This window comes from Vanrija pseudolonga, chromosome 4 (assembly GCF_020906515.1).
Source record: "Vanrija pseudolonga chromosome 4, complete sequence".
Classification (NCBI taxonomy): domain Eukaryota; kingdom Fungi; phylum Basidiomycota; class Tremellomycetes; order Trichosporonales; family Trichosporonaceae; genus Vanrija; species Vanrija pseudolonga.
Genome location: NC_085852.1, coordinates 2,956,440 through 2,984,425, shown reverse-complemented (window position 1 = coordinate 2,984,425; position 27,986 = coordinate 2,956,440). Strand labels below are relative to the sequence as shown.

The 27,986-nt window shown below is 65.6% G+C and overlaps 13 protein-coding genes across 14 annotated transcripts; 5 read left to right on the top strand and 8 right to left on the bottom strand.

Moving 5' to 3' along the window:
• Window positions 1–27: 27 nt before the first annotated feature.
• SPCC417.10_9 (putative transporter) lies at window positions 28–4,430 on the top strand (the record flags this gene model as incomplete). The annotated part of the gene is made up of 11 exons (XM_062773013.1): window positions 28–201; window positions 237–333; window positions 386–539; window positions 574–973; window positions 1,010–1,302; window positions 1,341–1,447; window positions 1,485–1,701; window positions 2,828–2,972; window positions 3,018–3,114; window positions 3,167–3,779; window positions 3,842–4,430. The coding sequence occupies 11 exons, from the start codon at window positions 28–30 to the stop codon at window positions 4,428–4,430; spliced, it is 2,886 nt and encodes a 961-aa protein (XP_062628997.1).
• A 334-nt stretch (window positions 4,431–4,764) lies between these two features.
• On the bottom strand, window positions 4,765–6,030 carry LOC62_04G006443 (uncharacterized protein; the record flags this gene model as incomplete). The annotated part of the gene is made up of 3 exons (XM_062773012.1): window positions 4,765–5,616; window positions 5,720–5,937; window positions 6,009–6,030. 3 exons carry the CDS (start codon window positions 6,028–6,030, stop codon window positions 4,765–4,767), a joined length of 1,092 nt encoding a protein of 363 aa, XP_062628996.1.
• Window positions 6,031–7,547: 1,517 nt separating this feature from the next.
• LOC62_04G006442 (uncharacterized protein) lies at window positions 7,548–9,232 on the bottom strand (the record flags this gene model as incomplete). The annotated part of the gene is made up of 3 exons (XM_062773011.1): window positions 7,548–8,657; window positions 8,737–8,936; window positions 8,974–9,232. 3 exons carry the CDS (start codon window positions 9,230–9,232, stop codon window positions 7,548–7,550), a joined length of 1,569 nt encoding a protein of 522 aa, XP_062628995.1.
• A 768-nt stretch (window positions 9,233–10,000) lies between these two features.
• On the bottom strand, window positions 10,001–12,908 carry LOC62_04G006440 (uncharacterized protein; the record flags this gene model as incomplete). 2 transcript variants are annotated; one of them, XM_062773008.1, is made up of 6 exons in its annotated part: window positions 12,820–12,908; window positions 12,457–12,752; window positions 11,846–12,412; window positions 11,240–11,554; window positions 10,502–10,891; window positions 10,001–10,228 (listed from the first exon to the last, which is right to left on the bottom strand). In XM_062773008.1, exons 1-6 carry the CDS (start codon window positions 12,872–12,874, stop codon window positions 10,001–10,003), a joined length of 1,851 nt encoding a protein of 616 aa, XP_062628992.1. In that variant the 5' UTR covers window positions 12,875–12,908. The 2 variants fall into 2 exon arrangements, with proteins under 2 accessions (XP_062628992.1, XP_062628993.1); XM_062773009.1 differs by lacking the exons at window positions 10,502–10,891; window positions 11,240–11,554.
• LOC62_04G006441 (uncharacterized protein) lies at window positions 10,488–12,322 on the top strand (the record flags this gene model as incomplete). The annotated part of the gene is made up of 5 exons (XM_062773010.1): window positions 10,488–10,586; window positions 10,607–11,032; window positions 11,100–11,485; window positions 11,531–11,837; window positions 12,179–12,322. 5 exons carry the CDS (start codon window positions 10,488–10,490, stop codon window positions 12,320–12,322), a joined length of 1,362 nt encoding a protein of 453 aa, XP_062628994.1.
• Window positions 12,909–13,561: 653 nt separating the features above from the next.
• Window positions 13,562–14,717, bottom strand: LOC62_04G006439 (uncharacterized protein; the record flags this gene model as incomplete). Its single annotated transcript, XM_062773007.1, has 3 exons — window positions 14,664–14,717; window positions 14,439–14,617; window positions 13,562–14,380 (listed from the first exon to the last, which is right to left on the bottom strand). The coding sequence occupies exons 1-3, from the start codon at window positions 14,668–14,670 to the stop codon at window positions 13,562–13,564; spliced, it is 1,005 nt and encodes a 334-aa protein (XP_062628991.1). The 5' UTR covers window positions 14,671–14,717.
• A 315-nt stretch (window positions 14,718–15,032) lies between these two features.
• AASS (Alpha-aminoadipic semialdehyde synthase, mitochondrial) lies at window positions 15,033–18,166 on the bottom strand. The gene is made up of 3 exons (XM_062773006.1): window positions 17,910–18,166; window positions 17,718–17,870; window positions 15,033–17,668 (listed from the first exon to the last, which is right to left on the bottom strand). The coding sequence occupies exons 1-3, from the start codon at window positions 18,132–18,134 to the stop codon at window positions 15,155–15,157; spliced, it is 2,892 nt and encodes a 963-aa protein (XP_062628990.1). The 5' UTR covers window positions 18,135–18,166; the 3' UTR covers window positions 15,033–15,154.
• Window positions 18,167–18,672: 506 nt separating this feature from the next.
• Window positions 18,673–19,628, top strand: LOC62_04G006437 (uncharacterized protein; the record flags this gene model as incomplete). Its single annotated transcript, XM_062773005.1, has 6 exons — window positions 18,673–18,918; window positions 18,953–19,168; window positions 19,206–19,236; window positions 19,269–19,309; window positions 19,345–19,432; window positions 19,471–19,628. The coding sequence occupies exons 1-6, from the start codon at window positions 18,760–18,762 to the stop codon at window positions 19,626–19,628; spliced, it is 693 nt and encodes a 230-aa protein (XP_062628989.1). The 5' UTR covers window positions 18,673–18,759.
• Window positions 19,629–19,691: 63 nt separating this feature from the next.
• Window positions 19,692–20,660, bottom strand: LOC62_04G006436 (uncharacterized protein). The gene is made up of 3 exons (XM_062773004.1): window positions 20,419–20,660; window positions 20,093–20,239; window positions 19,692–20,053 (listed from the first exon to the last, which is right to left on the bottom strand). Exons 1-3 carry the CDS (start codon window positions 20,570–20,572, stop codon window positions 19,704–19,706), a joined length of 651 nt encoding a protein of 216 aa, XP_062628988.1. The 5' UTR covers window positions 20,573–20,660; the 3' UTR covers window positions 19,692–19,703.
• A 209-nt stretch (window positions 20,661–20,869) lies between these two features.
• Window positions 20,870–22,147, top strand: LOC62_04G006435 (uncharacterized protein). The gene is made up of 2 exons (XM_062773003.1): window positions 20,870–21,820; window positions 21,860–22,147. Exons 1-2 carry the CDS (start codon window positions 20,888–20,890, stop codon window positions 22,118–22,120), a joined length of 1,194 nt encoding a protein of 397 aa, XP_062628987.1. The 5' UTR covers window positions 20,870–20,887; the 3' UTR covers window positions 22,121–22,147.
• Window positions 22,148–22,171: 24 nt separating this feature from the next.
• Window positions 22,172–23,844, bottom strand: GAA1 (GPI transamidase component GAA1; the record flags this gene model as incomplete). The annotated part of the gene is made up of 4 exons (XM_062773002.1): window positions 22,172–23,028; window positions 23,081–23,242; window positions 23,276–23,676; window positions 23,723–23,844. 4 exons carry the CDS (start codon window positions 23,842–23,844, stop codon window positions 22,172–22,174), a joined length of 1,542 nt encoding a protein of 513 aa, XP_062628986.1.
• Window positions 23,845–24,037: 193 nt separating this feature from the next.
• Window positions 24,038–25,250, top strand: LOC62_04G006433 (uncharacterized protein; the record flags this gene model as incomplete). Its single annotated transcript, XM_062773001.1, has 7 exons — window positions 24,038–24,068; window positions 24,105–24,155; window positions 24,193–24,297; window positions 24,333–24,406; window positions 24,468–24,657; window positions 24,693–24,993; window positions 25,040–25,250. 7 exons carry the CDS (start codon window positions 24,038–24,040, stop codon window positions 25,248–25,250), a joined length of 963 nt encoding a protein of 320 aa, XP_062628985.1.
• Window positions 25,251–25,388: 138 nt separating this feature from the next.
• Window positions 25,389–27,492, bottom strand: rnf41 (E3 ubiquitin-protein ligase NRDP1; the record flags this gene model as incomplete). Its single annotated transcript, XM_062773000.1, has 7 exons — window positions 25,389–25,474; window positions 25,513–25,866; window positions 25,904–25,980; window positions 26,018–26,715; window positions 26,749–26,850; window positions 26,978–27,286; window positions 27,436–27,492. 7 exons carry the CDS (start codon window positions 27,490–27,492, stop codon window positions 25,389–25,391), a joined length of 1,683 nt encoding a protein of 560 aa, XP_062628984.1.
• Between the last annotated feature and the right edge of the window lie 494 nt (window positions 27,493–27,986).

Here is a 27,986-nt window from a genome sequence, read left to right as displayed (position 1 = left end):
CCGTGAAGTCCGTGCCCACTGATCGACATGACCAAGGACGACAAGGAGAAGATCGCGGGGGACCTTGTTCCCACCCTGGCTCGGACCGACAGCGACGAGCTGGACGGCTACGTCCTCACGCCCGAGGAGGATGTTGCTCTCAAGCGCAAGGCCGACCTCCACCTGCTCCCGATCTTGTGCCTCGGGTACTTTCTCCAGTTTGTGAGTGGTGCGCTGGAAAGCAAAGCTGATGCCAGCTCGACAAAACTTCGATGAGCTATGCCGCCGTCATGGGTTTTAGACCGGACAACCATCTCTCGCTGGGCGACTATTCGTGGCTGGGCAGCATCTTCTGTGCGTTGCGTCGAAAGGGGTGTTGTGTCGTTCGTGGCTGACAAACACCCAGACCTCGGATACCTCGTCGGCGAGTATCCTATGTGCATTCTGCTGCAAAAGTTCCCGATCGCCAAGGTGACGGCGGCCAACATGATTGTCTGGGGTGCCATCCTCGCCATGATGGCTGTCGCGCACAACTTTGCAGGTCTGATGGTCGTCCGATTGTGAGTGCAAGGTCCAAACATTGTTGACGCCCAGCCTCCTCGGGTTCTTTGAGTCGTCTATCACACCAGGCCTGGCCCTCTTCACAGGCCAGTGGTACCGCCTGCGTGAGCAGGGTACCCGCACTGGCCTGTGGTTCTCGATGAACGGCCTCGGATACATTGTAGGCGGCGCCATGGGATGGGGCCTACTCAAGGCGACAAACGAGCACAAGCTCGCCATTGCCGGCTGGAAGATCATCTTCATCGCCTGCGGTATCGCAACCGTCGCTGCGGGGCTCCTCGTTCTCTTCTTCATTCCTGACAGTCCGGACACCGCGTGGTTCCTCACCGAGAGGGAGCGCCGCCTCGTCAAGATCAGGACGAGGGAGAACCAGCAGCCGACCAACAATGCTTGGGAGTGGCCTCAGTTCTGGGAGGCGTTGCGCGACCCACTTGTAAGCTGACGAGCTCGAATGCCGCTGACGTGTTAGACCTGGCTTTACTCACTTGTTGCCATTCTGGCCTGTATCCCCAACGGTGTCACGACAAACTTCTTCACCATTATCCTTTCGACCCTCAACTTCTCCACGGCCGATTCGCTCCTCCTCGGCATGATCAACAGCTGGCTGGGCATCAACTACATTGTCTACCCGTGGCTGGGTGACAAGTTCAAGAATCGAAACCTGATGACCCTCTTCCCTTGCGCGCAGTCGATCACAGGCTTCGCGCTCGTGTGGGCCCTCCCGAAGCACATGCAGGCGGGGCGCCTGGCTGGGTTCTATCTGTGAGTGAGCCATTTCTTGCCCAGCTAAATAGCCACAGAATCATCCCGTACATTGTCTGCCTGCCGATCACCCTGTCGTTGATCACGTCCAATGTTGCCGGAACGACCAAGAAGACGACAGTCAATGCACTCTACCTCATCTTCTGTGAGCTAAAGCTAGACAGCAGACCCTAACTCTTCAGACTGCGTGGGCAACCTCATTGGCCCGCAGACGTTCCGAGCCAAGGATGCGCCAAACTACACGCCGTGCTACGTGACGTGTATCGTCTGCGTTGCCCTCGTGGGCGCAACGCAGGTGGCCATCTACTTTGTGTACCGGCACGAAAACGCGAAGCGCGACAGGTTGGAGGGCACCGACGGCGTGCACCTGTTCAAGGAGTCCGAGGACCTGACCGACAGGTGGGTGGTAGTGGTGTTGAACGCTGTGGCAGGCATTGGCTAATCGAGCAGAACCAATCCCCACTTCCGGTACACTTATTGAACAGCCGAGTGGCTACGTACTGTGGGATGACAGTGGCACCTGCGTCGCTTTAACCGTGCCTATCGGGCGAGCAGAGATAAACATGAATCAGCTGCTTGTATTTTCCAAGAGATGCTGAGCGGGTGTTTTCCAACACGGCGATCGCCGCTGTCCCCGCTCTAGATACGGTGAGGTGGGGGATCCAGGTGATTCCCAGGGTGTGGGATGGAGCTAGGTGACAGCGGTCAGTCTTGGAAATCGCAGCCGCGGAATTGGGCGGGGGGAACGAGTCAGCAGCGATGACTCTGCACGCCGACTTCACCGTGTCAATATCCATATCAATTCACGTCGCAGGCCGAGCAGGCAACATACGCAGCTGCGGCCGTACGTGCACGATACAGGCCAACGGTATTCGGTGCATGCCAACATGCCACAGTCAAGTCCAGTCGCGTGACGCAGAGAGCCACCAGCTGCGCTTGGCGCAGCGGCTAAACCACCGCTCGATAACAGCAATCAACGGTGTCTGCGCGGCGTAGGACAAATTCGGCCCAATTTTCCCGACCCGACCACACTGTCGAGTTATCATCGGTTAGCGCCGCCAGCGGGTCAACCTTGGGTACCTTGGGTTCGAGATCCCTGTAGCTGGCCGAGGGAATCGCTGATTGTCGACGAATGGCAGGAGGTGGTGTGGCGCTCTCGGTCGGGGTGCGGCCGAGCGAATGGCGTGCGGTGTGCATGAAGATGGGTCGGGTGGGGGAGGGGGAGAGGGTAGCGGCGAAGCGCAGCAGGCAGACAGACATCTGAGGCTGGCCGGCTGGATGACCCGGTCCTTGTCGAGATTAGCGACACGTCGAGCCCAGGGCAGGGAGGCAGGGCCGCTGTGGGGATGTGGGGCTCCAATGCCAGTGCCGCTGGGCGTGATTGATCTCGCGAGGCCTTAAAGCGTTCGCTGCGTCTCGAGGCATGTTTCTTCTCCACGCGCAAGTGCCTGCGCTCACATCCCACCACAACACCTCAGAACACGCACGCCATGACCAAGCTCGAGCCCTCCCCCTCCCGCTCCAGTCTCGACAAGGAGGCCGCGACGGCCGTGCGCACGGCCGACGCCGACCCGGACCTGTTCATCTCCAAGGAGGACGACGTGCGGATCAGGAAGAAGGCGGATAAGCACCTCTTGCCGATTCTGTGTGCCGTGTATGCTCTGCAGTTTGTGTGTGGCCCCACGATAGCAGAGAAGGAGCGCTGACCAGCCCAGTTGGACAAGACTTGCATGTCCTACGCAGCCATCATGGGGTTCCGCCAGGCCAACCACCTCAACACTAGCCAGTACTCGTGGCTCGGCTCCATCTTCTGTGAGTGGCGTCGCCCGCCCGCCCGCTCGCCTGCGCTGACGCCCGCGCGCAGACCTGGGCTACCTGGTCGGCGAGTACCCCATGTGCTACGTCCTGCAGCGCTTCCCGATCGCCAAAGTAACCGGCACCAACGCGATCATCTGGGGCGCCGTGCTGTGCCTCATGGCCATCGACAAGGGGTTCATCTACCTGATGGTGATCCGGTTCCTGCTCGGCTTCTTCGAGTCGTCCATCACGCCCGCGCTCGCGCTGTTCACGGGACAGTGGTACAAGCTGCGCGAGCAGGGCACGCGCACGGGCGTATGGTTCGCGATGAACGGCTTCGGATACATCTTTGGCGGCGCGATTGCGTACGGGCTCGTCAAGGCCGACATGGAGCACAAGCTCGCCATCCCAGGGTGGAAGGTCATCTATATCCTCCTCGGCCTGATGACTGCCGTCTCGGGTATCCTGGTGTTGTTGTTCATTCCTGACACGCCGGACAAGGCGTGGTTCCTCACCGAGGAGGAGAAGAAGCTCGCCGCTATCCGCGTCCGCGGAAACCAGCAGCCTGTCGAGAGCAAGTGGGAGTGGAGCCAGGTCAAGGAGGCCTTGACGGACCCCCTCACGCTCATGTACTGCCTCGTCGGTATCCTGACGTGCATCCCCAACGGTCTCCTCACCAAGTGAGTGGCGGCGCCGTGGAAGCTCGCTCTCTCGTCGAGATATCGCTGACCCCTGCGCCCAGCTTCTTCACCATCATCATCCAGGGCTTCGGCTTCACGGCCCTCCAGACGCTCCTCCTCGGCATGGTCAACTCGTGGCTCGCGTTCAACTACTTTGGCTGGCTGTGGCTCGGCGACAAGCTGCGCAACCGCTGCCTGGTGGGCATTGTGCCGTGCTGCATCTCGGTCGTCGGCCTGTGTCTGGTGTGGCTCCTCCCGCCGCACATGAAGATCGGGCGCCTGGTGGGCTGCTACATTGTCATCCCGTACATCATCTGCCTCGCCGCGACAATGTCGCTCATTACGTCCAACGTCGCGGGCAAGACGAAGAAGTCGACCGTCAACGGCCTCTACCTCATCTTCTACTGCGTCGGCAACCTCATCGGCCCGCAGATCTTCCGCGACAAGGACGCACCCAAATACACGCCTGCGTACCTCACCTGCGTGCTGTGTGTCGTGCTCACCGGCGTGTGCATGGTCGGCATCGACCTCATCTACCGCCACGAGAACAAGAAGCGCGACCGCCTCGAGGCGCTCAACGGTGTGCACGACTTCAAGCCCGAGGAGGACCTCACCGACAGGCAGAACCCCCACTTCAGGTATACCCCGTGAGCGGGCGAGGGCAGGAGAGCGAGTTGCAACACGGACGAGTGAAGGGAGGAGGGTAGAGGGTTTCAGTCATCGCTGCTGCAGTTGGTTGTTAAAGGAATCAAAAGAACGTTGTTAGGAACAGATGCACTTGTTTGGTTTGTGTCGTTTACGACATGGTCGGTGCCTAGCACCTTGTCCGCGCGGCATTCTCACCAGCCTCCGAAACCCGTTCAGACTGTCCATGGGTAGTCTGGTCTACAACTGCATCTGGTATTATACACATCGTAAGGTCATTATTAGTGTCGTCCGGCGACCTGCACTTCCCACGCACGCGGCCATTCACCCGCCTCCCTCCTCACGCCGCCGCCACTGCGGGCCGCAGGTGATCCCAGAAGAAGCCGCCGCGGCTGAGCCATTCCAGCCGGGCGAGGTTGTGTGTCTGTCCGCGGTCAGCGGCGGTGCTGAGCGCCAGCGCAACACGCTTGAGGGACTCGGAGTCAGACGCATGGTCGACGATGCGCGCGAGCTGCGCGCCGCTCAGCGCGGCGGGGTCGCGGCTCGCGAACTGGATGATGCGGATGACGACGTTGCGCGGCAGCTTGTTGATATGTCCCGCCAAGCTCGTCGTCGACGACGCCGACGCGAACGTCTCTGCCGACTGGTCCGAGTCGCTCGACTCGTAGTCCTCTGGTGCGCGCGCACGCAGGAGGATACGCGCAGGCACGAGCGCGCGCACCGCTGCCTGCCGCACGCGCGTCGTGAGGAACCGGTTGCGGTCCTCGGCGAGCTTGATGCTCTGGATGTACGGGTGGCGCGTGTCGCCGCGCTCCGACCAGATGTTCTGGCGCAGGTCGCACACGCACCGGTGCTGCGAGAGGTAGCACTCGGACAGGCACAGGCGGGTGACTGTCCGGTTTGTGGTGCGGAGGGCATCGGCGATCCGCCCCACCTCCTTGGCGTGCAGGAAGCCGCCGTCGAGGTCGATCGTGACGAGCCCGTGCGCCCGCGGCGAGCGGAGGAAGCGCTCGAGCGGCGTGCCGGCCGACGCTGGGAGAGCGTCCTCGACGCACAGCTTGCGCAGGCCCGGGATATTGAGCGTGTCGAACAGCTTGGCGTACGACTCGAGCGGGCCGCCAGAGATCTTGATGGCCAGGTCGTCGATCCGCGAGGCGTTCAGCCGGCCGACAATGGTCTCAATGTCGTGCACCTGGGTGGGTGTGTCAGCATCCGAGCCTAGTAAGCTGGAGCCTCCTTGGCCTGGCCTGAGATAAGGCCCGAGTGCACCACCACCCCCTTTGCATGTAACGCACCGTCCGCCATTTTCCCTGGAGCTGGAGCGTCGGCTTGTCGCTGTGCCATTTTTTCGCGCGCCGCTCCCACGGCTTCTCGCGGAACTGGAGACGGTAGACGCGAGTGAGCGCCGTGGTCGGGTCCAGCGCGCCGTGGCCGACTGCCGCGGGCTCGGTGGGCTGTGCCGACCACTGGAGGCTGTCGGTCTGCGCCGTGGCCTGGATGAAGATGTCAAAGTCTGGGGTGGGGGGTCAGTCGCTTTGGTCGGTCTGGTGGCCCGGCGTGTCGGGCAGGGGGCTGGCTACTCACACTCGACAGTGCCAAAGTTCATTGCTGCAACGTGAACAGAGCAATGGGGGATGGAGCAATGAAGACAGGAAGAGCGATCATCTGCAACGCATGTCAAGGCCTCATTTCTGACGCCCCCTCTCGAGGCCTCTGGGACATTGCACCTCGACGGCGGGGGAGTGGCTCGTTCGCTCGGACCGACGGACGACAACGAGGCAGAGCCAAGCAAGGCGAGGCAAGGCAGTCAAGCCAGGCCCGCCAGGACCCGGCGACCCACCACACCGGGCCCCTCTTCTTCCCCTTGTTGCACAAGTCTGTGAGTTACAGCCGACTACCCAGGCAGCCCAGCACTCTCTGCAATACCCCGCGCTGGTTGCCCCTTGCTTGTCGAGCTAGAGCGATCAGCAGAACACGGCCGTCACGCACAAAGTCGGAGCCATCATCACCGCCCCGCACGTGATATCGCCCGAGTCTGAAACCAGAGAATGACGACGAGCGGCGTGCCTCGACGTCGTCCAAGGGCCTGGCGGTTTGTTTGTTTATTTGCAGTGGAAGTGGGCAGAGCGGCAGGCAGCTCGGCAGCAGCAAGCAACTCCGAGTCTAAACAAGGCAGGGGTCCAGCCCCTGCGCCTCCTTGCAACCCGCTCAGCCCGCAACGCCCACACCACCCGCGCACCCACCCACCGCCTTACCCGTTCCAGAGGACTGGCGATTGTCGAGAGGATTGCGGCAGAACCCAAAGATGGGGTAAGGGGCGGCGCAAACTCTAGCAGCGGAAGGGGAAAAAGAGCACAGGGGCCAAGTTACCCATCGGGCACAACCCTCGACTTGGCAACAACAACCAAGGCCTCTTCCGCGCAAGGCTAGTGTAGTGCAGTTCGGCAGCATTGCATCAACGCCGTAGCCGCCGCCGCTGCCGGACGCCACGCATCCCGCGCCTTCCCCTGCCCTGGCCTGGCGGGCGATGCTGATTAGATCGACTGTGGGTGGAGGAGGGGGGGGGCCGACGACGACGACGACGGCAATGACAACTCCAGCGGGCGTGTTCAAAACAAGCACCCCTCGGACGACAACACCCAGGCACTCACGGCCTTTGGGCGACAAGTGGTAGGTGGTGAGGGGCACGGCGGCGACGACGACGACGAACACCACCACCTTGCACCTCACTCGCCTTGCCAGTCACACGTAATTGCATGCACGGCCGCTGTAAGGTTGGTCGGTGGAGCCAAAGCGTGACACCCCCAAACGCCCAGCCCAGGCCACGTTCCATTCCTCCTTTGCGCTTTACGGCCTTTACGCACGAGCTAGCAGTAGCAAGATCATGTATGACGTTGGGCGGGGCAATGTCACCGCTGCCGGCTTACAGTAGTTGATCGGGCAGTGGGCAGGCCAGGCAGTGCCCGCGGCCACGGCCATCTCGACCTTGTGCATCGCATTGCATCTCTCACATTACAGCTATATCATAACCTAACCTACAGACTATATGCCATGTACACGTAAAATGTTCGTTGAAGCGTCCTTCCCCTCTGGCCCTTCTCTCATCATCGTCTGGTCGTAAACCTAAATCAGTCGGCTCGACGGCTGCTTCAGCGCAGACTTGAGCGGCTGTTGTGCTGGCGGCGGCGGTGGTGCCGGCGCCGGCTGTTGGGTCTGTGATGGCCGCCGAGGCAGCGTCCCCCCACCCGTCTGGGACGGCGTCCGCGCCTGTACTGGTGGACGGACAGCAGCCAGCGGCTTGACGGGCACTGGCGCCTTCTCTGGCGGCGCCTGCAGCCGTATCCTGGCGGCCACCTCGCGCTCCCACGTGAACCCGCCCTTGGACAGCCACTCGACGCGCACCTGCCTGCTCTCGACAGTATCTGTCCTACCGCTCCCAATCTCGCGCGCGAGTCTCGACAGCGCGGCGGGGTCGGCGGCATGCTCGAGCACGACGGCGACCTGGTCGTCGGTCAGCAGCGCCGACTCGTCGGCCGCAAAGTGCAGTATCCGCGCCAGCGCCTCCCTGGGTAACCTCAGCACGGCGGCCGTGCGCGGCGGGCTCCGGACGGGCCGCTTGACCGTGAACCCGTTGGAGCGGTACGGCTGGGCCGTGACGCGCGGCGCTGACCCCGAGAGCTCGGAGCTCGTGTCCGCCGCGACGTCGGCCGCGCGCAGGAGTATCCGTGCGGGCACGAGGCTGCGCAGCGCCGCCTTGTGCACCTTGGCCGTCATGTCGCGGTTGCGGAGGAGCATGGGCGCGATGTGCCCCAGGTGGCCGGACGCGCCGTCGTGGCCCCACATCTTGGTGAGCGGCTGGAAGCACTGGCAGCTCTGCCGCATGGGCATGTACAGCCGGCGGTTGCATGCGCCGACACACAGCCGCGCGAGGGTTGTGTTGTCCTTAACGGCGGCGGCGAGCGGCGCGACGTCGTCGTAGCTCAGCGCCGAGCCGTCAAACACAACCTCGACGAGCCCGTGCGACCGCGGGCTCCGGATAAAGTTGGCGAGGGCAGGAATAGCTGCAGGCGGGAGGGGGTCGTCGATCCCAAGTCGACGCAGCCCCGTGACGTGCAGGCGCATAAAGAGAAACTTGTACGCGAAGCGAAAGTGCGCCGGCGGGGAGAACTTGACCAGCAGTGAGTCGATGCGCGAGACGTTGATGCGCGCGACGATACGGTCGAGCTCGTCGAGCTGGGCGCGTGTGTCAGTGCCGTTGCGCGCGGCGATCAAACTGTGCCGAAACAATAACAACAACGCCAAGCCCACTCACCGTCCTCCACTTGCCCCGCAGCGAGATGGACGGGCGGTCGGGATGCCAGCGCTTCGTCTTGCGCTCCCACAGCTGCTCGCGGAAGCTGCTGCTCTCGGCGAGCGCTTCGAGTGGCGCGAGCGGCGTGTCGGTCGGCGGCTCTGCTGGCGCCCATCGCAGTCCGTCGTTCTGTTCTGTAGCCTGGATGTATATCTCGTTGACTGGGGTCAGCGATGCCCCCGCTACAGCTCAACTCACACTTCGGGACGGCCTGGGTCGGCGGCGCGAGCTTGGATGTCGCTCCTGATGCTGCTGCGAGCGCGGATTTGGAGCTCGAGGGCGAGATGCCGCTGCTCGGAATGCCGCTGCTCGAGGGCGACACGCCGCCCGGCGGCGGCGGAGGGCGCGTCGGTACGCTGCCCATGCTCCGTGATGGTCTGTGGCCCGAGCTCGGGCGCTGCTGCTGCGGGAGGTGCGAGGCCGACTTTGCGCCGGGTCCACCTAGGTCGTATGACATGGTGTCGCTGTCGTTGTTGCAGTGGTTGTTATTGTCGTCGTCGTGGAAGGTCGCTCCGCTCGTGGTCGTTGCTCGTCAACTTTGTAGCTCAAGGTTTCTGGCCGGGAGACGTGCGACGACGCATACTGGCCGTCTTGTTGACGACGAGCGAGACAAGGGGAGAGCACAAGGGGATATGGACACTGAGACGAGACGGCGGCGGCGACGACGACGACGACGAGTGTGTTCCTGCCCCGTCCACGTTTTAATAAGAGACAACGTCCGATTCCTGGGATCACGCGCGATGGCTTGTCGTCGAGGTCAGCAAAGACGAGCTGCCTGCCGCCCCTAGAGTCTCAGCAGGTCGCTCAGCCGTACCTCGCCCATGCCGTAAGTGCTGGCCGCGGACGACATGTGCAGCTGACAATGACGCTGCCGGGGTGTTTGCCGAAGATGCCATTGCATGCGACAAGGCGATGCTGAGCGAAGGAGTACAAATGAGGTAGCGTCCAGAGTCGGATCGGAGGAGGTGGGAGCATGTGGACCCGACGTCAGCCATTCCACTCCTGCCTGCCAGCCCAGGTCATGTTTGGTTCATGTCATTTGCAGGGTGCGGCGGCGCAGCGGCGTGGCAGCTGCACAGGGTGGCTGGTTCGCCGGCCCACCTCGGCCCACCGTCGTCCGTCAAGCGCTGTTCCAGGACTCGTGAATACATTACAGTCGGGCTACGCTACACTATACGTTGCTTTTCGGTTATCTGTCGCACTATGGACACTGCTGTCACACTCCCTACGCCATCGCAGGCGGCGTGTGCGTCCCCAGCCCGCCTGGCATATTCTGGTTGAAGTACGCGTTCGACCGGCCGCTTCGGGTGGGGGTACACGCGCCGGGCGCGCGCTGCCCGAGGCTGGCGTTGGGGTTGGTCTGCGCGGCCGCGCCAGCGCCGAGGCTCGCATTGTTCCCGTAGCCTTGCCCGCCGCGCACGGCAGACGAGCCGTCGACCTGCGAGTGATAAGCCTGCTTGCCTCGCTCCGCAGAGTCGCGGTCAGCCTTGTCCCCCGCCGCGCCGAACACGCCGCTGAGCGCCGAGAGCGAGTTGGTGCCGCCGCCTCCGCCAGAGGTGGCACCGCTGAGGGCTGAGGCCGCGCCGAGGCCACCACCGCCGCCGCCACCGACGGCGCCGCCGAGGGCCGCGGCGCCAAGCTTGTCGCCCGCGCCAGAGCCCACCACGGCCTTGCCTACACCCCTTGACACAGCCTTCTGCCCCTCCGGCCCAATGACCCCGCTGACGCCCGTCGAGTCGAGCACCTTCTTGGTCTCGTGCTCGACGTACATCTGCTTCGCGGCGCCGCCGAGCGCGCCGCCAGAGTTGGAGGTGAGGGCTGCGGCGCCGAGCGCGGACTTGTCATTGGTACCGCCGAGGAGGCTGGACGCGGCGCCGAGGCCGCCACCACCGCCACCTCCGCTGCCCTTGCCGAGCGCCGAGGCGCCAAGTGCGGCAGCGCCTGCCGCCACACCACCGGCCGCAAGGCCGGCGTTAGCGTTGGTGCTGCCCTTGCCCTGCGTAGGGGCGCCGTAGCGCTGGTCGCTGTCGTACGACTGCGCCGCGACGACGTTCCCGTCCGGCCCGACGAGCACGTTACGCTCCACTGTCCCCCGCGGGCCGGAGAGCACCTCGCGCTGCGCGTATCCGTCGCTCGAAGCGAGGACATCGCGCTCGGCATACCCCCGCCCGGTGGACAGGGTATCGCGTTCGAGCACCCCCGCGTCGGTGGCGCGGAGGTCGCGCTGCGCGACCCCGCGGCTCGTCGCCAGGGTATCGTGTGCGGTGACGCTGTCCCGCGAGGCGTACACCTCTCGCTCGGCGAGGCGGTCGGCACCGACATAGGTCGCGTGCGCGGCGCTCGCGCCCGTCGTGGAGTCGGACAGCACGCCGCGGGAAGCGTACGTCCCTTTCGCGGCGTCGGTGCGCATGTCGCGGCTGCCCGACAGGCCGCCGGCGCCGAGTATCGTGTCGTGCTCCGTCACTCCGTCGCGCGTGGCGAAGCGCTCGCGCTCGCCGACGCCGTCGGCGCCGACATACTTCGCGTGGGATGCGGACGCGCCGGTCGTGGCGTCAGAGAGCACCCCTCGAGAGGTGTACGTGCCCGTCGCGGCGTCGGTCTGCACGTCGCGCGTGGCGGACAGCCCGTCGGTGCCGACCATGACATCGTGCTCCTTGACCCCGTCGCGCGTAGTGAAGCGCTCGCGCTCGCCGAGCCCGTCGGCGCCGACGTAAGTCGCGTGGCGAGCGGACGCGCCGGTCGTCGAGTCTGACAGCACCCCGCGGGAAGTGTACGTGCCCTTGTCGTCGACGTGCGCCTCGCGCTTGCCCGACACGCCGTCGCGCGTGGCGATCGCCTCGCGCTCGACATACTCGCTCTTGACGGCGCGCTCGCGCCCGCCGTTCCGCGCGTCGTCGCGCGCGACAAAGCCCGCCCGGTCGGCGTTCGCGCCCCGCGTCGCGCCGGCTGTGGAGGCCGTGTCACGCTGTGCGCCGAAAGGGTACGCGCCCGGCCCAGGGCCCTCGCTCGGCGTCGTGTACCGCGACGAGTCGGCAGTGCCGCCGCCGCCACCGCTGCTGCTGGTACGTACCTCGTTGCCGCTGGCCTTGTTGCCGTGGAGCGCTGCGGCGCCCGCGGCGCCAGCCACACCGCCGGCCGCGAGGCCGGCACCGACGAGGGTCGACGTGTTGTTGTTGTCGCGCGTGGACGTATTGTTGATGTTAGTGCGCGTGGCGGGGCCAAACGTGCCCGTGTTGGGCACGGCTTGCGCGCCGTACGTGTTGGCGTTGGGCCCGGTCGCGGTGTTGTTGCCCGGGTTGGTGGCGTAGTTGCCACTGGTGGTGCCGGCCGTGTTGGCAGTGTTGTTGCCGCTCTTGTTCACGCCCAGCACGCCGCGCGTGCCGCTCGTCCCGTCACGCCCCAGGCCATCCAGGTGCTGATCGCCGACCGGCTCATCCTTCACCACGCGCCCGTCGCCAGTGTACCGCTTGTCCCCCGTGGCCGTGACGCCGCGCACGCCCGACGGCTTGCCGTCGCCGCCGGCGTCCATGATCGCCAGGTCTTCTGAGCGGCTCGGGACCGCGTCGACCGCGTCGTCGCCGCTCGGGCGCGACAGCTCGGTCTTGCGCGTCTCGCGGGCCGAGTCGTGCTTGTTCATCTGGCGCCGTCGTCAGCCTGCACTCCCGCGCCGCCGCCACCCACCATGTCCTTCTGCTCCGCGACGCGCTGTTGGCACTCCTTCGTGCGCGCCTTGAGCCGCTCGTGCTCGGTCTTGCGGGACGCGACCTCGCGCTCGGCCTCCTGCAGCTTGGCCGAGCTGGAAGAGTAGCGCTTCTGCGCCTTCTCGAGCTCGAGGGCCGCCTTGTCGTTGTGCGCCTTGTCCTTGTTGTACTCCTTTGTCGCGTCGTGGACCTGCTTGAAGTACTTGTCTTCGGCCTTCTGGGCGACGGCGAGGTCGTCGTTGGCGGCTTTGAGGTCCTTGTCCTCGACCTTGGCCTCTGGAGAGCGAGCGTCAGCGGGCGTGCGTGCGTGTCCTGCTGTGTCGTGTCGCCGGTTGCTGCTCACCAGACTTGAGAAGCTTTTCCTCCGCCTTGGCGGGACCCGAAGAGAAGAGACCCATTGTGGTGTGTTGTTTCGGTTGAGTTTGCTCGGCAAGACGAGCTGGTGGCGCGACACGTCGCTTCCCTCAGCTCGGAGTTATATCTAGCCACTGGTCTTTGGTGGGGGTGTTCATGATGCACAGGAAGAGGCGGTGGCGCCGTCGCGGCCGGTCGAGAAGCCGGGGCTGGAAGGGAGGTGGGCTTGAGGCATGGCGGGGAGGGTGGGGAGGAGCAGGAGGAACACAAGGCGTGAAGTGAGAGCCACGAAGGGAGCACGCACGCAAGAGCAAAGAGCATGGCAACGTTTCTGGTGACTTGGCGCCTATGCACACAAATATCCAGACCTCGGCCGTTGCGTTGCCAAGCTCCCAAAGTGAGTGCCACTTGTCTGGCCCGACCCGAAGCGACGACGACGACGCGGACAGTGCCTGGGCCGGAACGTCCTCAAGAACGACAGTCGCATATCAGTGATGTCATGAGTGCGTGAGTGCAAGTGTGAGTGAGCGTGCGAGTGAGTGGCGACCTCGCACTCTTGTGCATGCTACGATCATGCTTGTGGGGTTATTAGGCGAGAGAGAGTGCGAGCGACCTTGTGTTCCTGCTGCCATAAATGGCATACGGCTCGTGCCACGCCGACTGGCCGTCAACGTCAACAACTGCTCCACAGTACCTCGCGCCGTAATGCTATGCACATGTCCACACCCTCGTCACATGCCGCCGGCCCAAAACCAGCGATCTCGCGCCGCCCCGCGCTCCGCCTCCGTCCACGAGACCTTGGCCAGCGCGGCGCGGTCAGCAGCCTCAGTGGCGAGCCTGCGCTCCTGTTCTGGGCTGAGCACGCCGTCGGCGTCCGCAGCGAAGAGCGCGATGCGGAAGCGGAGCTCGGCAGGCAGGCGGAGCACAGCTGCCGGAGGGCGCGGTGACGTGGGCGGCGGGCTAGGCGGTGCAGAGGGGGCAGGCAGCGAGTCGAGGCGCTCGTACCCCCTGTGCTGGAGCGCCGGGTGTTTCTGCCGCGCGGAGAGGACGGACCAGCTAAAGGCAGCCGCCCACGCCGTCGGGCTGCCCGCCTTGGGGGAACCCGCTGATCCGCGGCGCGCGGCGGTGGCAGCGTCCCGCGCGTGGATGAGGACCCAGCCGACGACGAGCGCGCGCATCGCGGCCTTGCGCGCGCCGCGCACGACCGCGAGGTTGGCGCGCACGAGGTCCTCGGTGCCGCTGAGCGGGGGGTGCACGCTGCGTATTGGTGCGTGCGATGTGCGCCTGCGGATCGCTGTCGCGATCGCGCGCTCGTCGTCCGGCCACATGCGCACATCGAGCGTCAGGCTCCCGATGGGGCCATTACGGCCCAGCAGGCGCACGACGGCGGGCACGATGCGCGCGTCGACGGCGTGGATGGCGAGCGAGCGGAGCGGGAGGGTGAGGGCCAGCAGCGCGGCGTAGCCCTCGGCGCTGGCTTGGATCTGGATACTCAGCGTGTCGAGGGTACACGCGTTGAGCGCCTCAGCGAGGAGGTGGACCTCGGCGGTCTGGGGGAAGGAGGTAGTCAGCGGAGAAGGAGGGAGCCAGGCGAGCACACCGACTCACGCTCAGCCCCGCGCCGACGAGGCCGAACCGCCGCCCGGCGCCGAGCAGCGCAAAGGTCACTTGGACCTTGTCGCACCGTTCCGCGAAGGCGTGCAGCGCGCGAAAGGGCCGCTGGGGGCGGGAGGGGCCCAAGGCCCAGGCTGGCGTTGCGTCCAGGCGGCCGTGGAGTTGGATCTGGGCTGCGGCGAGCGTCAGTCGGCGCCGTGCTGTCAACATCCCACCCACCTGCCATTGTGTTTGTCGTGAACGTGGGATGTTAGAACTTGACCTCGCCGTGAGTAGACTGCATCTCATCTTGGGCTGCATGCACTGAGCGGCCGTGCTGAAGGTCGAGTAGCGTGCCCCTCATGCTCTTTGCTCGTGCTCGCCGCCGCATGCATCGAAGCCGATCTGGGTTATTTCCATCGACGGTTGCACTGCCGATCTTTAAATCGCGCAGTCGGCGAGTGAGTGGCGAAAAAGTCATCTCTGGCTGGGTGCTAAATGCGCTCATTGATAACAAGCGGCGGGGCGGCCAATGGATTAAATGCGCTCAATCAGCCCCAGCCTCGTGCCCCTGCGCGATTACTGACCGCTTCCACTCACACTGCTCAGACTTGCTCAATGCTATACATGAAGAATCCGACGCTCGCTCCCGCGGCGCACATGCCAATGGTCTACTGCTACTGCTGCTGCTGTTTGCTACTACTACCTGCTCCTACCCCTACTCTATACACTTATGCCCACGTCTCCTTGACGTCGACGCCAATCTCCTCGAGGTCGGTCAGGACGCCCTCCCAAACATCGCGCTCGTACGGGCCACGAACCCCGCGCGCGGCGACCTTGCCCTCGGCCACGCGGAGGGCGGCAAAGGCGAGGGTGCAGCCCACGGTCGTGGACATGGCCGACGCCTTCTCGTCACCCGTGCACAGCAGCGACGCGGTGACCGTCTGCTCGGGGGTGCCGACCGGTGCGTTGTCGGGCACGAGCTTGAACGCGTGGTGCAGGAGACACGTGTCGTGCTCGCCGGGGGCGTACGCCAGCTTCTTGGCCAGAAGCGTGGCGAAGAGGTCGATCGGCGTGTTCTGCTTGGGCACGGCGGGGGCGGCAACGGGCGGGTTGGTGATGTTGGGCGGGAGGAGCGAGAACCACTCGAGAGCCATAACCGCCTCCTCGTACGACTTGGCGCCGAGGATGTCCTTGACGGCAGGGAGGAGGTCGCGCTCCTTGACGGTCGCGCCGAGCTGCTGGCTCACCGACGCGGCGAGGAAGCCCTGCCACGACTCGACGGGCGAAGCGAGGGGGTTCTTGCCGAGGAGGCCGAGGCGGCGGAACGAGTCGAGGAGCGTAGAGAAGCCCTGGTAGCGGAGCGTGCCGCGGAACAGGTCCTTGAGCTCGCTCGCGGGAGGGAGGCCGTACTTCTCGGCGTAGGGCATCGAGTCGCGGTTCGCGAGACCCTCGAGCGCGAGCCCGGGCCAGAGGTTGACCTTGGGGAAGTGCTGCGCAAGCAAGTTGTCGCCAGCGACCTGGGTCACCTTGCCGTCGAGCTTGTAGTGGGCGTCATTGAGCGCGGCGGTAAGTACCGCCTTGGGGCTCCACGAGAACTTGTAGGCGAGGGGCACGGTCGTGGCGCTTGGCTCGGGGAGGCCGCCACACCAGGACACGAACGAAGTCACCTTCTTGCCCTCCTTCTTGACGCGCTCGAGGATGCGCATGGCGGCCATCGAGTCGATTCCGGGATCGAGGCCGCACTCGCCGAGGAGGAGCACGCCGCGCTTCTCGGCCTCGTCGTTGAGCTCCTTCATCTCAGGCGACACGTAGGACGCAGTGACGAGGTGGCGGCCGTGGGCGATACAGTGCTTCGCGACGGCAGGGTGCATCGGCGCGGGGAGGAGGGAGACGACGACGTCGGCGTTGGAAACGGCCTCGCCGAGCGCCTTGTCGTCCGACACGTCGAGGAGCGCAGTCTTGACGTGGTCGCGGCCGCGGGCGAGGCCGTTGGCCTCCTGGATGTTGTTGCTGGCGATCACGAGCTCAATGCCAGGGCGCGAGAGGAAGACGTCGACGGCGGGGCCGGCAACGAGGCCGGAACCAAGAAGGAGGACGCGCTTCTTCTCCCCGCGACCAGCGATGGTCGACGACGCGCGCTGCTGCGACGCGGCGCCAAAGCCGCTCGACGAGCCGGCGGCGAGGGCCGAGATCGGCGCCACGGGGGCGGCAGCGGCAGCCTGGGGCTGAGCCGCACGCCATGCGGCGACGTTGTTACCGAGCCACTCGTACGGCTTCTGGAGGACGCCCTCGGAGACAATCTGTCCGCGCTGGAGGGTCGCGTCGATCTGGTCGCCGTTGAACGCCTTGCCGTCGGCGTGCAGGAGGGCGCGCTCGACGTAAGGGTACAGGTGCTTGGAGAAGTGGCCGGACGCGTCGGCCGGCAGCTCGGTAGGGAGGATGTCGGTCGAGCCGATGAGCATGCCGCCTGGGCCCTCGAACGAGGGCTCGTCGATGGTCGTGGAGCGGGTCATGAACTCGAGCGCACCGCCAATGTCGCACGAGACGTCCTGGACCGCCGCGAGCTTCTGGAGGCCGGCACCGCCCGCCTTGCGGATCATGGCGTCCGTCTGCAGGTTGGTAAGGATGCGGGGGTAGGCGGCCGACCAGCCGGCACCGTGGATGAGGCAGGTGAGGTATGGCGCGACCGTCTCGGCGAACACGGACGTGTACTTGTCCGGCGAGTCAAAGTACTCGGAGCGGTCGTAGCCTCCGTCGCCCTTGCGCTGGAAGTAGGCCGAGCCGGGGAGCTGGGTGGCGTAGATGACGGGGCCGTCCTTGAGCGTCGGGAGCTCCTCGTGGCTGACCCACTGGACGCCGAGCGCGTCCAGCATCTCCTTGGCGCCGGTGGAGACATTGCCGGCGCCAGTGAGGCCGATGACGATGGGACCCTGCGAGCCCGCGCCGTTGCCCTTGCGGATCTGGTCGCCGGCCGCGTTGAGCGCCTTCTTGAAGTCGGCGAGAGAGTCGAAGGTGTACGGACGGGGGAGGTGGAGGAAGGGGTGGGCGATTCCGCGCTTGAGGAGCGCCAAGCCAAGCAGGCTCAGCGCCTCGCCGGCGCCAACAGCACCGGCGTACCATCCGAACGCCGCGACACGGGCCAGGCCGCCCTTGTCTGTCGGGGCGGTGAGCAGCTCGTGGTCAATCAATGTCTGGCCCGTGGTGGGTGCCAAAAACGACGACAACAGGCCGGTGTTGTAAGGCTGAATAACGTCAGTACCCGCGCCGCCTATCTCCGCCACCACGACCCACCTGTCCCTTGTGGGTGTGCGAGAACATCATCCAGGTGCGGTGCTTGTCAGCCTTGGAGCCGATGAGGGTCTTGACGTCGTTGACGCGCGGCTCCTTGATGCCGAGCACGACGTCGACATTGGGCGAGAGGGAGGGGACGATGCGGGCACCGGCCTAGAACGTCAGCTCTGCTTTTGGTAGTTTGCCACTCACCGCCTCGTAGGCCGAGTCGGGGAAGCACCGGCGCGTGCAGCTCTCGACCTCGACCGCCGAGATCTCGTTGAGCTTGCGCACCGCATCAGGCGTGAGGGGGGCGCGGCGCTCCCATACCCTTCCTGGGTCTTCGCGGCGGATACCGAGGGTCGAGAGCGCGCGCGACGAGGACGCGAAGCGCAGTGGTGGCGCGACGAGGCGTGTTGTGCGGAGTGAGGAAATCATGGTGGCGGCGACGAGTGGTTAGTTCGTCGTCAGTGAGATGAGATACAACGTCAAGAGAAGTGTTACGTCGCGTTCTCTTGTGCTCGCGCTGTACAGCTACTGCTGCTGCATGTGACGGCTCGTTGCTGCTCGTTGCAGAAACTTGCGCTCCACCCGACAACACGGAACACGACAACACCACCCAGCGCAGTCCGAGACCGCGGACACCGACGTCACGCGCACTAAGCGCCGCTTACCGCCGGCATCTTTGCTCCCGCCCTGCCACGTTTTGCCTCGTTTCTCCGGCACCGCGGACGCCCGGAGCTTGCGCGAGGCGCGGAGTCCCCGCCGCTGGACGGTCGTTGTCCGATGCTCCGAGCTCAGCGAGTCCGAGGGTGTGGACGATGGGTCAGCGTCGCGCGGAGATGCGCGAGGGTGAAGGAGAACCAAACAAGGCGTGGTGGCGGCTGGCATTGGGCAGGTGACGCTGACCCCGTCACCCAGGAGCGGGAGCAAATTCGCCAAGCCGAAGCAATGTTGATCGATGGCTGGTGGAGGTGGGACAGGTTGTTGTGCCTTGGCTTGACTGGCCTTCCTCGGCATCCTCCACCACCACCACCTTACCCCACACGCCGCCTCCGCCACGATGGCCCCGCTGCACAACATCCAGCAGCAGATCTACGACGAGCGCGCAGGCAAGCGCTACCTCGTGCTCTCAAGCTACGGCGACGCGTGGGACGTGGTGGTCTTCGCCGCGAGTCCGAGTCCGGACAAGCCGCCGTCCGCGTGGGCGGGCATCGGGGATGTGAGCTGAGCTGTTGAGCGGCAGCTGACACCAGGCGACGGGGCGCGAGAGCGAGATCGCGGACGCTATCAGCGCGGGGATGCTGCATGCCGAGTCGCGCCCGAACGGGGGGCTCAAGGTGGGTGTTGAACAAGCGTTTGAGCTCACCCACCAGCTCTTCGTCCACGTCCCCAAGCCCGCTGTGATCGTCTACCTTGACGCCGAGGACGTGGGGAAGCATACCACCGCGCTGCTAGACGGCGCGCTCAACGTGGGTAGCATGACCTTCACAACCGCTCACCCACCAGCTCGTGTCCCGCCCCGCCGCATCAGGAGACGGTAGGCTGGCCCGCCTTCCCCGCTGACGCCAGGCCAACTCCGCGCGCTGCAAGTCCAGCTCGAGGACAAGGATGTGGGTAGCCGAGCAGTAATGCGCTAACCCACCAGGCCGAGATCGCTGCGCTGCAAGCCAAGCTGCTCAACCTCAAGGCCACGGCCGCACGGCAGGGCGACGGAGGCCGCTTCGCCACTGGCAGTGGGTACTCACCTGTCCCGTCTCTACTGACCCACGAGGTAAAGGAAGCCCGACGAAGAAGGCCCCACCACCGAAGAACGCGAGCATGCTCCAGCCCAACCAGAAGCGGCGTAAGCTCGTGCAGGACCACTTTGCGAGCTCGAGCGACGACGATGACGACGACGATGAGGATGATGAGGACGAGGATGACGAGTAACGAAGACGCGGACGAGTGACGCCCCGCACGCACCTCATGGATAATGTATACATGTCTATAATGCTACAACTCAACTTACGCTGCGCCGACGCCGCGCACGCCCCACTTCCTACGCGCCTCGCGCCCATCGCCACGGCGGTAGTCGACCAGTCCCAGCTCGGGCGGAATGTCTCCGCGCTCCGTAGCCGTGAGCTTGATGAAGTCGAGCACCCCAGAGGTCACATTGCCAGCGGGTAATGGCGGCGTAGGGGGCCGGTCAGGCTTGTACGTCCACGCCGGGGGGAGGCTGGGCGCCGAGTCGTAAGCGTAGGGCGGTATTGTGCGCTCGAGGCGCGGTTTGACGTCGCCGCCATCCTCGGGCACGCTCGTGATATTTGGCGTAGGGGTCGGTTCGGGCTGCTCCTCCTCCACGACGAGGTCGACGCCTGTGTGTCAGCGGGTGGGAAAGCGAACGAGACACCCACCGATACGCTGCTTCTTCGCCTCGCGCGCCAGGTCGCGCACGCCCCACCCGCTCGCCTCTTGCGCAGCGAGCAGGTCGCGCGCGTTGGGGGCTGTGCGGCCAGTGAGGGCGGCGTAGTCGTGTGCGAGGGTGAAGAGGCGTTGGATGTCTGTGGGGTCGAGCGCGAGTCGCGAGCGTAGCGAGCGACGAGGGCGCGGGGGAGTTGTGAGGGGTCGTAACATGGACGAGGAGGCATAGTCGAGTAGAGGGGCAGCGCGTCAGCATGAACGAACGAAGCTCGACGCCGCTCGGCGAGCCTGCGGCTCGCCTCGCTAGGCTATCACTCACGATGCTCGATCAACCTCTCCATCTCCCCCAACGCGCCCGCCTCGCACGCCTCAAACCCCCGCCGTTGCAGCGTCTGGCCGACCAGGCGGTGGAGGTAGGCCGGCGCGGCGGGGGGCGGGAGGTGCGTGTGTGGCGTGTCGCTCGAGTGGGACATTGCGGCGTCACGGGCGGGCACGAGTGGGCACGAGCGGAGCGAGGGGCCGCTGTGTGTGAGCGGTGTCGCGTTGTTTAGAGTGAGCTGGGGACAAAAGCACGTTGAGAGCGATGATGGCACCTCATGCGCAACACAACGACAGTGTGAGGCTGGTGATACCCACTGTAAACATCCACCTTGCGTCGCATGGCCAAACGCCACGTCATTAGCCACGTGGCGCCACTATGACGCCTACAACATTCGACCGCTGTCATGAACCACTGCGATCCGCTTTCCACGCTTTCGGCACTCGTCAACCCCCCCAACCCATCACACATGTCCGACGCAGCAGCACCACTCACCGACGCGCAGAAGCGCGCCGCGGCGCGCAAGGCCAAGATCCTCGCGCGTGGCAATGCCGGGCTGGCAAGGCTGGCACAGACCGCGCGCGGGGAGGACGCGGATAAGCTGTACGGCGAGGGGTCGACGCCGGTGTCGCCCGCTTCGGCATCGGCGACAGCCACTTCCCCCACGTCTCCTTCGGCAGCGTCGCCCACGTCGCCCTCGGCGTCCGCCACCTCCCCCTCTGCGCCCTCTGCCCGCCCCGGCCAGAAACCCTCCTGGGCACCCACCGTCGAAGACGAGCCGGTCCGCTTCCGCCCCCCGCGCCGCAACCCCAACGCCCCCGCTGGCGCAGGCGGCCCGCAAGACGAGGCGATGCGCCAGCAGATCGAAAACATGATGGCCATGCTCGGTGCCAACGGGCCCGCGGGTCCCGCAGGCGCGGCGTTCGGCGGGCTCGGGCCTGATCAGGCCGGCGCGGCCCCGCCCGACATGGCGAACTTTATGGCCGCGCTCATGGGAGGCGGCGGCTTCCCCGGCGGCCCTGGCGGGCCTGGAGGTCTTGGAGCCGACGGCCCCGGGCTCATCGGCGACGGAAGCGACACACCCACCAACCCGTTCGCTTCCGCCGCTGGGGGCGACCCGTTCGGCGGGCAGAACCCGTTCGCTGCGCTGGGCGGCGCCAACCCCTTCGCCGGCTTGCCGGGCATGGCTGGCCCCCCCGCGCCGCCGACGCGCGCACAGCGCCTCTTCCCAACCGTGCACTTTGTCGCTGTGCTCGCGCTGGTCGTCTTCATCGCGGGCTGGTGGGAGCCGTCGCTCGCGTCGGTGCGGCACGGCGCCGTGGCCACGCTCGGCGGCTGGGCGCACCGCTGGGCTGGGCTTGCTGGCCGTGTGGCCTTCGGCGCCAAGCTCGTCGAGAGTATTGTGAGTTGACACGTATCGCAGCGCTGACTGACCACTTAGCCCGTGTTCTACGCCTTCGTGACCCTCCAGCTCATCCTGCTCGCGACCCGCGTCACGATCATCCAGACCCCGCCCGCGCTCCACCCCCTCCTCGCCAACGTCCTCCCCATGCTGCCGCGCCCGCTGGCCACGGCCATCTCGACTGGGAGCAAGTACCTCGGCGTCGTGTCCCAGAGCTACAAGGACGCGTGCCTGCTCGTGTTTGGCCTCGGCGCGGCCATCGTGCTGGCCGAATACCTCGACTGGAGGGGTGTGGTGTAGGTTCCTTCCGCTAGATTTGTACGCATGCATGGTCTATCTATACAGTCGTGGCTATGACAGCATGTCGGATACCGCCTGGAGCGGGATCCAGATGGCAAAGATGGCCGGCCATGCCACGTTGCCAAACTGCTCCCACTCGGCGCGGAGGTTGATGCCGCCGTAGTACTCGAGTACGGCGGGATGGAGGAAGACGAGCGCGGCGCGGACGGGCCGGGGCAGCGGGGCGAGGGCGATGATCACCAAAACGGCGAGAAGCACCGCCTGGGGGAAGTTGACCATGGCGAGGGTTGGGATCAGCGCGCCGTAGAACAGGTGCGCGAGGGACGAGAGCGACGCCCGCGCGGCGCCCTTGGGACGGGGGAGGGCCATCGCGGCAGCTGACACGAGCGACGACTGAGCAACCCATCCCAGCAGGCCGAGCGCGAACGCCGGCAGCGCCCACAGCGCGCCCGCAAGCGGGTCGGGGCAGTCGAACCCGCCAAGGGTGACGCTGGCGCCGAGGACCACCGCGGCGGGCAGGTAGTGGCCGACAGGCAAGAAGTAGTCGGGGTGGGGGAGGAGGTAGAAGAAGAAACTCGCGTGCAGGCGTTCCAGGAGGTTGTTGTACGCGCGCAGCGTGCTCTCGACCATGCGTCCCATCGAGTGGAACCCGTGCGGCCCTTCACCGGGCACGCCGTACAGCGTGACCGCGTCAATCCGGTGCTGCGCCAGCAGGCCGTGGGCGGCCGAGGGCCGCCCGAGCGCCATGTACTTGAAGTGGTCGAGCAGGGCCTTGGCGCCAAAGCTGTACGTTGGCTGCGGGCGCTCGTCGAGGTTGTGGATCGTAGAGTCGACCCACACGCCGTACTTGGCCACATGGAGGACCGAGTTGACTGCGTCCTGGTTTGGCAGGCGGCCGTTGGTTCCCTCTGCGGCGAGGGTTAGGCTGGTGCTTTGGTCTGAAACGGTCAGCCCACTCACCGAAGAACACGCCCAGGTGCGAGAACGAGTGGTAGGGATAGTCGATGTTCAGCGCCGTCCAGATGTTCGCGCGCGGCGCGTACGTCTCGGTAAAGTCGTTCAGGCCGTCGAGGTATCCGTCGCCCGAGACGAGGAAGATGTCGAACGCCCAGTAGTTTTGGGCTGGGGTCAGCGACTTCACAGCCCACAACTCACCTCGCAAGAACTCGGCGAGGCTGAGCAACAGCGCAACTCCGCGCACGTTGACCTCGCCGTTCCGGCTGAGCCAGTTGGCCGACACGAGGATCGCCTCTGTCCCCTCGCTACGGGGCGGGGTGACGTGCGCGAACACCGACGAGGTCGAGTTGAGCGCCGTGACCCCTGCGGCCCGGAAACTCGCGCTGAGGAAGTCTCGCCGCTCGTCCCACGTCGCGTTCGCGTCCCGCAGCGCCTCCAGCTCGGCGAGGTACCTGTCTGCGCGGAACACCTGCGCCCAGTCGTAGTAGATCGTCACTTGGGCCGGCTGCAGCGCGTGCTCGTCGATGAAGGTCTGCTTCCACAGCCCGGGGTACGGGAGGGCGAGGAGCCACGCCGTGCCGATGAGGACGAGGAGCGCGCTGTGGCGTGAGTTGGGCGTCGGGGGATGAGACTCGGACAACTCACCGTACCTGCCATAGCCGCGCCCACACCGCGTCGACGATACGCCGCCGCTTGTCGAGCTTGGCCCCTAGCTTGGTCTGCTCTGGCGTCAAGTCGGCCGTGGGGACGTGTATTCTATCGCTCATGGCGCTGAGGAGGGGTACAGAGTCAGCTCAAAGTCGAGAGGTCTGTCATCGTCACCGCCGCCGCGAGTGACTTGTGTCTTTTGGTCCCGTCAGGCACGGCGCGTCGGTGTGGGTGAACATTGACTTTGTTGGACGCGTCGAGGTGTGAGGTTTGTTTCTTGTCAACATTCTTGCTGTTCTTGCACTCTACACCATGACAGAGTACATTGCCGTCATTAAAGAAGGTGAGCTGCGGAGCCCTCGAGATTAGCTGACGCCAGACCTGCTCCATACGCGGGCAGAGTACCTCCGCCTCCCGCACCCCCGGACTGGTGAGCTTGCCACCTCCTTGCGAAGCTCATGCCCCAGGCCAGCCGCAGCTCTACGTTCCCCACGCCGACGGCAGCCTGAGTGAAGTGTCCAAGGTGTCTGGCGCGCACGGGCGGACATGGTTCATCGGCGATACGATTGCGCGTGGGTAGCCGGCTTCGCTTTTGCTCACCCGCCAGCTGGATCGATGCTCGTCCACCAGCCCGTTGACGCGCTCTTCCTCGCTATTCCTATCGCACTCGACCTGATTCCAGTGGGTATTGCTCTGACTACTACCCCTCAGCTACGCAGTGCTCAACAAAGCTGACAGCCAGAGCGCAAAAGCCCCGGCCCCGTTCCAACCCCTCCCCGACCTCTTGGCCACCGCGTCGAGCTCGTCAGCATTCGCCCTCAAGCCCGCCTTCTCCCCCTCGGCCGCCGTCGAGGCGTACAACGCCGACGTGCAGCGCCTCGTCGGGCTCAAGGCGTTCCGCCGCGCCTTCAAGGCCTGCTGCGACAAGCGATGTGGGTAACCTCCGTCGATGACGCTGACCCACCAGCCGTTGCTGCGCCCCCGTCCCCACCACCAGAAGGCGGCGAGAGCAAGACGAAGGGACAGACGTACTACCGCCCCTCGATCGATGCCATCGTCCGCGTGCTGAGGCGGAAAGTCGACCTCTTGGCCTCGCCGGAACAGTTTGGCAAGTTTGACCATTTGCTCCGTGGGCTTGGGCGGGACGGGCTGCTGGTTGCTGGGGTCGACGAGGGGCTAGTTCAGGCGGCGAGGAATCGCGCCGCGATCGAACATGTGGCGCAGTACCTCCCTTCGACGCTGCTACCCTCCCTCACAGCGACATACGAGTGGGTAGCTGGGGTAGCCCCAAAGCCTTAGCTGACACACTGACAGCTTCACTGCACTCGAAGAACACGACGCCAACCGCGCTGCGGCAGCAGCCGCAGCAGCCGCCCCCGTCGTAAACGAGAAGAAGGAGAAGGGCGGCGTCAAGCGCAAGGCTCCCGTCAAGGAAACATCCCGCGGCGTCGAGGCGCTCAAGAAGGTCAACACGACCGGCGCACAACGGTCCATGATGGCAGGCTTCTTCAAACCCAAGAAGTGAAGTGACAGTGATAATGCATGTATGTACAACTGAGTGTACCGTCTAGGTGCTCGTGAATGATGCTAGAGGCAGGGCAGGGGGCATGTAGCCGTGAAGGTGGTGGCGTCGAGCCTGGATGATGAGTGTGAGGAGGGGCGATCACGGCGTCCGGCGGTCGGCCGTCGTCGTCGTCGTCGTGTCGCGCGACATGCGTATGAGGAGGTTTGCGCCGAGCTGCTGCAGGCCTGCGTGGGGGGTCAGCTTGCCCACAAACTCGACTTACGGCTCGGCCCAGGACGAGAGAAGGACGCGCTCGCGCGCCCGCCTCGGGTGGTACTCGCGCGCCGTGTCGGCTCGGGCGGGGGAAAAGCACACGGCTGGCCCGTCCAGTTACGCGGCGTGCGCGTCGCTTCGGCAGTCGCGACGAAGGAGCTATCAGCGGAGCGCTGGAGGACCCCCTGCGCGGAGAAGACGACGCTCTCGCGGATCGAGAGCCCGACGTCGTCGTCATGGCTGGCGTCGGCTTCGGACGCGGCGTCCGCCGTGCTTGCTTGTGTCGAGAGTGGCGGGGTCGGCAGCGCGGGGTAGTGGTCTGAGCTTTGGCGGCGTGGCGTGCCCGGCCGCTCCGTCATGACCTCTGCGCTGGGTCAGCTGGGCCATCTGTCTCGACTTACGCCGGCGCATGGTGCTGACGATGGCGCGCAGCGACTCGACCTGCTCGATGACGCGGAGGCTCTCTGTCGTCGTGCGCCTGGCGCTTGTCAGCAAGAAACAGCACCGCCACGTACACTTGGTTACGCCGGTCGCTCGACTGTAGACAGCTCGCGAGGTGCACGACGCAGTCTCTGAGTGCCACCATGGCCTCGTCGCGCATCTCGTTCTCCGACAACCTGCCAACGACCCACTCGGCGCTCGCGGCGCTCAGGCTGCGCTGCATCGGCGGCGGGGGGAGCTCGAACGCCGGCGACGTGGGCGCGAGGACGAGCGGCGGGGGGCGTGCCGCGCGCGGCGTGCCGCCTGCTCCTGTTGACAACGGGAGTCTCAGCGTCGAGCTGCCGTCCGAGTCGGCGGACGCGAGGGGTGGCGCCGGCGACGTCGGCGTTTCCGGCGTGTCTTCGTCCGGCCCCGCCCACGCGAAAGCAGGGGGACGGTGCATCGCCCCGCTCCTGCCGCTAAACAGCTGCACGCGCAACAGCTCATTCTCGCCGTGCAGCTCGTCCACGCGCGCCTCGAGGGCCGCGATCCGCGCGTCGTTGGCCGCGAAGAAGCCCGACAGCAGCTCGAACGGGCAGGTCGCCATGTGCGACTCGAGGTGGGCGCGGCGCACGATCGCCGAGCACCCGCGCGGCTGCTGTGGGCACGGCACGGGGGACGCGGGGCACACCCATCTGTGCAGGTGCGCCGGGGTGCTCATCGGCTGGGAGCACGCCTCGCACTTTGCCTGTCCCGGGGCGGCTGCCTCCCCGTGCGCGTGCCCGTGGTCATCCTGGTGTCAGCTCTGTTCGAGGAGAGGGAGTACCTTTGCCTCCTTGAACGTGAACACGATGCCGCACTTGGCGCACTCCATGCGCCGCTGGAAGCACTCGTACGCGCGGTGGTGCGGCATGCGATGTCGCGTCATCTGAGGCGAGGGGCGTTAGTCAGGCCGACAGGCCGAGCTTGGAGCGCGCGTTGGCGCCGACGCCGAGCTTGGCAACGCCGCCGCCGCCGCCACGCCACCATCTCCTTGTCGCGCACGCAGCACTCACAGACAACCCGCACGCCTCGTCGCCGCAGGTCACGACGCCGCTCGCACACGACCGGATATGCGCGAGCAGCAAGCCGCGCTCCATTACTTTGCCGCACGAGTCGGCGTCGCAGCGTACCTTGAGCTCGTCGAGCATGAGCTGCACAAGCGGCTCGGACGCGCGCAGCGACGCGAGCGTCAGCGCGCTCCTGTCGATCGGGCACGAGGGGTTGTGCGCCAGTGCGCGCGTGATGCAGTCCCGGCAGAACGTGTGCTTGCACGACGCGGTCGTGACGGGGTCGACTAGGGCCGACTGGCATATTGCGCAGGTCTAGAGCGCCGGAGCGGAGCGGCGGCGCGAGGGGCGAGAGCAGCACGAGATGGTGGTCGGTTTGCGATGGAGACAGTTGAGCCGCCGGGACAAGCACACGCTCACGGTCAGTGCACGCACGACCTCACCACCCCCGTCACCACACTCACCAGGTTCGGGTCGACCGTCTCGGTGTAGTTGTACACGACTTCCGGGTGCTCCATCATGGCGTGAGTGAGTAGAGTGAGAGAGTGAAGCCAGACGGCGGAAGGATGCTGACGACCAACTTGCAAGTAAGTACGCACTTGTGCTCTCGATTCTCGCTGTGCGCCCAGTGCGCGCGGGGCGCTGCGGCGCGGCGCTGTGGCGCGGGGGTGGGAGGAGGTCTGCAGGCCGCCAAGTTCTGCAGCAACTCGCTGTGCAGCGTGCATTCGCTTGCTTGCCACTCGCTGCAGATCTCGTTGCGTAGCTCGCTAACCAATACGAGCATTGCCTGTCGCTTTGTCTGAGAGCAAACGAGCACGTCGATCGATTGATCGAGAGACACTTGAGCCGACAAGGAGCGCCGCGCCGCGTCGCGCCACCCGCCACCCGCCACCCACAGCGCCGCCAGATCTCCACCGCCGGGCACACGGCTAAACATGCCTCCTACCTTCGGGCCGACGCTAGTAGGTTGTCGACCGACAACGGCCAACGAGATCGACGACACACTGCATACCTC